The following is a 7,799-nucleotide window of genomic DNA, read 5'->3' as shown; positions in this document are numbered from 1 at the left end:
GATCCAGTGCAGGTGGTGGGAGACAGAAGGACTCTGGACAAAATAACATCTCTGATGGACAGAGTCTCCCACCCCATGCATGTAAATGTTGCTGAACTGCAGAGCTCCTTCAGTGACAGACTGCTGCATCCTAGATGCATGAAGGAATGTTTCCACAGGTCCTTCCTCCTTGCAGCTGTCAGACTGTCAAAACTGCTCCCAACAAACATAGATGTTTACATAAGCGCTGTAATTTGCACTAATCAACCGAACACCTACTACTGTTATAAATTGCACATTACGTTTCTTAGTTAATATATACTAACTCATTGGAAGTTACATGTCTACTTTTTAATAACCAAAACAATACACAATCTGTACTTATTCTAAATATTCTTAACTGTTTAAACATATTTCAGTATCCTGCTCTGTTTGCACACTACAACTCGGTTTTGACACTTATCTGTACTTGAATTTTAATAACTGTACAGTACTGTTTTGGTAACTATTGTCCATGATGTAAATATGTAAAAAAAATTGTGTGCTTCTGTTCTATGTCCTGTTCTGTTTCTGTTTGTGTTTGTATTTTTTTGCTGCTGTTACAACCAAATTTCCGCCAGTGGGACAATTGAAGGATTATTCCATTCTATTCTAAATCAATATTTGATGCTCATGGTCTTGAGACCATCGGGTGACACAGGATTAAAATGCCGTGGAAGTCAGTGAATGAGCTCAGGAACACTTCCAGAAATGACTGTCTTCTGGGCAAAGCTCTTTGTGCCATACCAATACAGGTTAAAGCTCTATCATACAAAGAAGAAGCCACATGTGAGCATGTTCCAGTTATTTCAAATGAACAGAGGCAAAGTAGAAAACTATTCTGTGATCAGACAAAAATTGAAATTTGAAATTCTTTTTGGAAAACACAGATGCTGTGTCTGCTGGACTAAAGAGAAGAGAGACTCTGTAGCTTGTTATCACTGCCCAGTTCAAAAGCATCTCTGACAGTATGGAGCTGCCTATGGAGTTGGCAGCTTGCACATCTGGAAGGGTACCGTTACTGCTGAAAGGCATATTCAGGTTTTACAGCAATATATTCTCCATCCCTGTAAGATTTTTATCAGAGAAGGCTTTGAGTATTTGAGCAAGATGATGTTAAACTCCACACTGCACCTATAACAACAGCACAGCTTAGTGGGAGGAGTTTGGGTGCTGAACTGGTCTGCCTGCAGCCTAGACTTTGCACCAATTGAAAACATCTGGCACATCATGACATGCTATATAGCAGGTGCTGTCCATGCAGTGCTTTATATGTTCAAATGATTTAAAGTGGATTCTGATTTTCACGGGAAGCCAGTGAAGAGATGCGAGAATAGGCGTGATATGTGAGAGATGCAAAGATGAAAGGTCTCTTCATCTTTCATGAAGGGAGAAAATTAAAGCGTGTACTAAAAGTTTCGGATAAATTACAGTAAAGATTTGATTTTTTTGCAATTTGCAATATTTATAAGGTGAAGGGAAAAAAAGACTGGATGGGCTTTGAGATGTGAGATACAAAATCCAGATACTGGTTAAAGATGATACCGAGGTTCTGAGCAGATGTTACGCTTCATGACTGATTTATGTTTATCGAAAGGGTTGGTGTTATTTTAATGTCTCTGAAATTACAATATCAGGTTATAGGCTTCCACAAATGTAGGCAAATATTAGTCAGCCTTTTTTCTCACTTGTCATAAATAATTATTAAAAAGGGTTTACCAAACATTACACTCCCATTAGTGCAAATTAAATAAATCAATTGTGTCATTGCCATTTAAACATTTAGACCTCTTCTTTTAGAGTTCTTTTAACTTTGGTTCTAACACGGGATCAGATTTTAGCACCAACCGGGTATCTCCTTTAAATTTGTCTTATTTAAAATTTCGTGAACAGAACTTTTGAAACTACAGAGCGGCGCTGCAGGAATTTACCTAAAGAGGGCGGCAGTTCACAACACATGAGAATCTAGAGAGTTGCATAAAAGCAAATCAGAAGCTTCACTTGAAAAGTTTTTAAATAATCTTTAATAGTGAGTCTATGAAAGTTGGTCGTTCAAAATTTTAATTTTAAGCTGTAGATAGAAAAACAATCTTCGTACACCTTTAACTGTATGAAGCTCCAGGTTTTCCTTCTTGCAGGAAGAAAATGAAAGATACATTTGCAATCTCGCACAGCAGGGGGCGCTGTGCACTGTGATTTCATCAGGAGGGACCTAAGCCAAGGAAACACAATGAAAATTATAATGAAAAGTTGTATAAGTGAGAAGGGACGGATTTTAATCATTGATAATATTAGAATAAAAAACATTATATAATAAAACTACAGTTTTACCTCTAATATTATCTAAAGACTGTTATGAACTGGTACAGCGCAGTTCTTAACCGTCATCTTAAACAGTGTTGGTGGAATTTGCATTTACAAAAAGCAAAACACGGACAGTGTGGAGGAATTCAGCCGTAGGCATTATCAGTTGAACGAGTCTTTTATCTATTTGCTGCATCTCTTTCACGTAAAGTCCGCCGTCCGCCAACACCTTTAAATGACAATAGGAGTCTGTGGGAGACGGGTATGCAGCTTTTCAACATGCTGAGCAATGTCTGATCTCTTGGTACTGTTACGAAAACATTGCATAAAACATTGAGGAGACGACCTGGCTGAAGGATTAGTCTTTAGAAAAGCTCTGGGCTACTTTTGTGTTGAAGCACCACGACCCCACTATGCAGCCTGTAGAGCAATTGGGGAGAAAACTGGGCCTTTGGTTTAAGTTTGAACACAGTCTCTAAATGCAATACTTCACGTTTCACACGTGAACAAGTAAATTCAAATGTAAAGGGAACGAAAAAACTCGGGGCAATGGGCTATGTGTGCACATATGCGCTCTTAGCTAAAGGCTGGCTTTCGCCAAGGCTTCGCCCGGAGCGCAAAGGAGGAGGAGGAGAGGGGGCAGTGGAACCAATAGGAAGCCAGCACTAGCTCAGTTCTTTAAAACTGTGTCACAGGGGCAGAGCAATGCCACAACCAAGTTTCTGCAGCTGGAAGAGTTTCAGTGGACTATAGGCTCGTCACAGTCGTGCGTTCAAAGAGCGCGCACACAGCAGTTCTGCGTCGCGAATTTGCTTTGCACAATCCGCAGAAGAAAGGATCCACCAGTGGACTTTCTTTATTCTGGGGGGGACTGCTTTCACAATGAGCGCCGGACAGACGTACGAGAAGAAGATTGCGAGTATTTTGACCGATCTCCCAGGATCTATGAGTTGCCATCCGAACTCCAAGGACTCCCCTACTCTGCCCGAGTCGTCCGTGACGGACATGGGCTACTACAGTGGACAGACGGCCCACGGCCATCATGAATATTATCAGAGTCAGCCGTACGGGCAGCCCATGAACTCTTACCATCACCAGTTTAATCTGAACGGAATGGGAGCTGCTGGAGCGTACGCCACCAAATCTGAATACCCATACACGAATGGCTACAGACAGTACGGACATTACAACAGAGATCACCTGCAAGCTTCACCTCCGGGCTCAGGTAAATGAAGAGATAATCACAGGCTGTGTTTTGTTTTGTATATCTCCAGTGTGCATAATGTGATCTACGCCAACTTTAAATCTAATCACTTGTTTCCCTCTTGCATGATCTGGTTGGACATTTTTTAAAAAGAGGTATCCCTCATAGCAAGTTACATTTCATTATAAACTTTATTTCCTATTTGAATGCCAACTTGGCGCACATTTTGTCATTTTGATTTGATAACAATTGGTAGATATCCAAGTAATCCAAACATAAAAGTATTACAAATATAAAAGCAACGTGGTGCTCACTGATTATTTTATTTCTTGTGCAGTCATGCGTAAAAGATAACATTTGTCCAGTGGTAGTGTGCCGTTTTATGCTACTGTAGTGTTATAATTGCCTACCCTGGACTGAAACAGCAATTAATAGGTATGCATAAACTGGTAAGGGTTAGATGGTAATATATTCACTTCATAAATTTTAATGTTACCAACGTTTAACCTTTGAAGTGAAATGCAAGTTTAGACAAAAATATTTTTTTGAACCGTGAACAGTTTGGTTTCCTTCTTTGCCTCCGATGTTCTTACTAAAGTGCCATACTTGTGTTTTCAACTGAGGAGATTTTTATTATTATTATTTTGATTTAGGAAAATTATTCTCAGTTGTTTTTCCCCCTCCCTGGCTAAATTCCCATATCGCCAAATGTCTTACTACCGTGAGACTGCTACCGTTTTGTTTGTTTTTTAAATTTTATTTTCCTGGTGTTTCATGTTTAAGCCTTTGAGGCCGTTCGAAGTTCTATTCAGTGATCAATATTTATTTATTTATGTGTGTATATATTTATTTATTTGCAGTGAAAGAGGAGCCAGAGCCGGAGGTTCGTATGGTAAATGGAAAGCCGAAAAAGATTCGCAAGCCGAGGACGATCTACTCTAGCTACCAGCTTGCTGCTCTGCAGAGACGCTTCCAGAAGGCACAATACCTCGCCCTGCCTGAAAGAGCGGAGCTGGCGGCTCAGCTTGGCCTCACTCAGACGCAGGTAAGCCACCTGTAAACACCTCACATTTTCCAAATGATCAGCGCTTTAAAGTCACGTGAATTAGGGTTTCCCCAGTATGGCCAATAATGTAACCTTTAATAACACCCTGGTGCGTAATTACGCACAGCATATATGCTTTTTGTGTCTGCACTGGATATCCCTAATTTAGGTAAACGATTAAAAATTAAATGCGCTGCTATCCTGAAGTTAAACACTCTTTGAATAAACTAGAATCACAAACATTTTAACATAACAGTTAATGCTGATCCTCTGATTCGTAGGTCAAGATCTGGTTCCAGAACCGGAGATCCAAGTTCAAGAAGCTGTACAAAAACGGCGAGGTTCCCTTGGAGCACAGCCCTAATGCCAGCGACTCCATGGCCTGCAACTCCCCGCCATCTCCCGCTGTCTGGGACAACAGCAGCACCCCTCAGAACACCCCGATCAGCAGACCTCAGGTGCCGCAGCCGACGCACAGTTCATCGCCGCCGTACCTGGAGGATTATAATAACCACTGGTACCAGCAGGGATCACACCTACAACACCCGGGAGCCGTGCACCACCCAGTCCCGCAGCAAAGCGTGGGAGCTGTTTATTAACACTGACTCAAGAGCAGATTTCTGTCTTCGGTTTTATTTCAAGCGAGGTCTCTCCACAATGACTCTGCAGAGAAAACGATGACTGGACCGGGAGACAAACCTGAGATGAAACATTGCTGTGTTTTTTTTTTTTTGTTTTTTTTTTAGATGATCAAGAATGTTTCAGAACTGGGTTTCCATTCACAAAAGCACATAAGGGATTTCTGATCACTTGTGGCAGCATATTTAACGGACATCTGGCGTGTTTTTAAATTATTTATCGCTTCAGTTTTTTCCTTACCTTCTTTTGTAAATGAATAAATGGTAAATATGCAAGTTTTTTTTAAATAAATAAGATGCCTATACACAAACCGAATAATAGCAAAAAGAAAAACAGAAAAACAAAACAAAAAACAAAACTGTGCGGTTGATCCATGCTACATCAAATCTTGTGGGTTTGTAGAGAGCGCTCAAAACAACTCAGGTCATATTTATATGGATTTGTACAAAATGTCGAAGGCTGTAAATATGTGTTTATATGCAGAACCACTATGATCATATTTGTTCAAACGGAACGACTGCACTGTGGTGCTTTCAAAAACCTTCTTTGTTTTTTGTTTTTTTTATATTCATGTAATTAGTCCACTTGTTGCCTTCCTGTCAATTGAATAAAGGTGTTAATTGTACGTGGTGTGTGAAGCCCCTTTCATAAAGAGCCTGTCGAGAGACGCACTGGAAAACCGTGCACACATCTCAGTGTTTTCAGTTTATGTCACCTTAAACTGCGACGCATTTTCAAACCAGTTTGAACTGGATTGAACTGTGGAAGATTTATTTGCACTGGAAGCAGACATTATAATTACAGCTTATACGGACATTTGTAAAGAACAACAAATATGCAAGCGGTAGCCTATGCTTTAAATGTATATTTAATATATTTACATATTTTATATATTTTACGTAACTTTATTTCAACTTCTAAACTGGCCAGTGCCAACATCTGTGCCGAGAGGCGTCTGCTGTTACAGGCGCAGGTACAGTGCGGCTTTTTTGGGATTTAGTGGCGCGCTGACGTGTAGACACATTGGAGTCACTCAGTTTTATTACGATTCTGCTGCCAGATAACAAGAAAGAGTTCAGTGTGTATGTGTGTTAGTAGGGGAGGGAGCGGGGTGATTAGGTGAAGCAAGACTGTTCCGAGGGGAATCTCCCACGCACGTATGAACGCGCATAAGAATGGAAGAAAACAGTGCCAAATATTGAAGGTACGACAAAACACAAGCGCGTTTGTGTGTGTGTGGGAGAGCGCGCACCCGTTTAAAGGTTTATTCATTCCCTTTGCGTTGGCAGACTAGTCATTCACACAGTGATATAAAAGACATGTTTTTTTAATCTCACAAAAGGGCTTTCCCAGGTGATAACATAAAACAGGCTGTGTGTGCGCTCACAAAAGCTGGGGGAAAACACCTATATGAATCACCTGAGAGACGCTTCATAAACACGACAGCGACTGTTGTGACAGCTACAATAAGGCTGTCACAGGAAAAGAAGAAGAAGAAGAAGAAGAAAAAACAGCTTTCCCCGCTACACACCACCCCCTTCCCCAGCCTCGACCCTTGCGTCAGCTAATAAATAATGACAGTGGACAATAACCTCGGTTTGGCCACATAAACCTTGCGTTATTAAATATGCAGCCCAAAACTGACATGATGGAGAGCCGCTAATGGCGAGCTTATCCACATGGACCACCAAAGCGCCATTACGCACTGAGCGAAAACGTAGGGTGGGGCAGGGGCTAAGGGTGTGAGAGGTTTATAACCTTTTATACTGCTTCTAGTAACAAGAATGGTATGCCCCCATGAGTGGAGCTGTTAATGTATGAAACTTCACTGCAACATGATGTCGGGTTTCCCTAAATAATTTCGCTGATTTCTCAATTTACCTGAGACAGGAATAAAAAAAATATTTCAATAAGGCTTAATACTGATATCAGCTTTAAAAAAATAATTCTCGTTTCTAATTAATAAATAGTTTTATGTTAGGAAATTAAACCTTGGATAATTTAGCTATATTAGCCAAACGTAAACCTCAAAGTGCAATATTGGAAAAGAGTACATTAACGCAAATTACAATAAGAAAAGAGCTTTAAACTAAAATAATAATAATCATTATTATTATTAATATTATTATAAATCAGTAATCAGAAAAACTTGTAGGGATAAAACAATAATAATAATAATAATAATTATTATTATATTGTTTTTGTTGTTGTTGTTGTTCGATATAAACTATGTTTTCAAATTGTTTAATTATTTTACATTTAATTTTTAATTAAAAAAGAATAAAAAATACACAGCTATATTGACTCACATAATGCAAATCTGAGGGATATTAAGAAATATAATGGCAGCTATAATAATAAGTATTGGGCTGTAGAAAAATAGTTTATACTTTAAAATATTGGATATATTTCCCACGTTTTTGTCATTAAGCTGTAATAAAAACCAAGTGTTTTTCCACACCCTTTGTAGTGTGTTTAGAGATTACGTTTATCCTCAAAGTTTCTGCCAGACTTCACACACATTCTCTCATAATTCTGCTGTAAACAGTGAAATGTATCACAGCTCCCAGTTCTGTTTCCCTAATGTCT

At 39.5% G+C, this 7,799-nt stretch overlaps 1 protein-coding gene across 1 annotated transcript; it reads left to right on the top strand.

Annotated features, from left to right (window-relative positions):
- The first annotated feature begins 3,023 nt into the window (after positions 1-3,023).
- dlx3b (distal-less homeobox 3b) lies at positions 3,024-5,835 on the top strand. The gene is made up of 3 exons (XM_004562387.3): positions 3,024-3,547; positions 4,387-4,571; positions 4,853-5,835. The coding sequence occupies exons 1-3, from the start codon at positions 3,205-3,207 to the stop codon at positions 5,168-5,170; spliced, it is 846 nt and encodes a 281-aa protein (XP_004562444.1). The 5' UTR covers positions 3,024-3,204; the 3' UTR covers positions 5,171-5,835.
- Positions 5,836-7,799: the final 1,964 nt, after the last annotated feature.

This window comes from Maylandia zebra, linkage group LG8 (genome assembly GCF_041146795.1).
Source record: "Maylandia zebra isolate NMK-2024a linkage group LG8, Mzebra_GT3a, whole genome shotgun sequence".
Lineage (NCBI taxonomy): Eukaryota > Metazoa > Chordata > Actinopteri > Cichliformes > Cichlidae > Maylandia > Maylandia zebra.
Note: the sequence above shows the minus strand (reverse complement) of the source record. Positions and strands in the feature narration are given on the sequence as shown.

Coding starts and splice junctions, on each gene's coding strand:
- dlx3b (XM_004562387.3), top strand. CDS start 3,205: ATGAGCGCCGGACAGACGTACGAGAAGAAGATTGCGAGTATTTTGACC. Junction 3,548..4,386: donor AGCTTCACCTCCGGGCTCAG/GTAAATGAAGAG, acceptor ATTTATTTGCAG/TGAAAGAGGAGCCAGAGCCG. Junction 4,572..4,852: donor TTGGCCTCACTCAGACGCAG/GTAAGCCACCTG, acceptor TCTGATTCGTAG/GTCAAGATCTGGTTCCAGAA.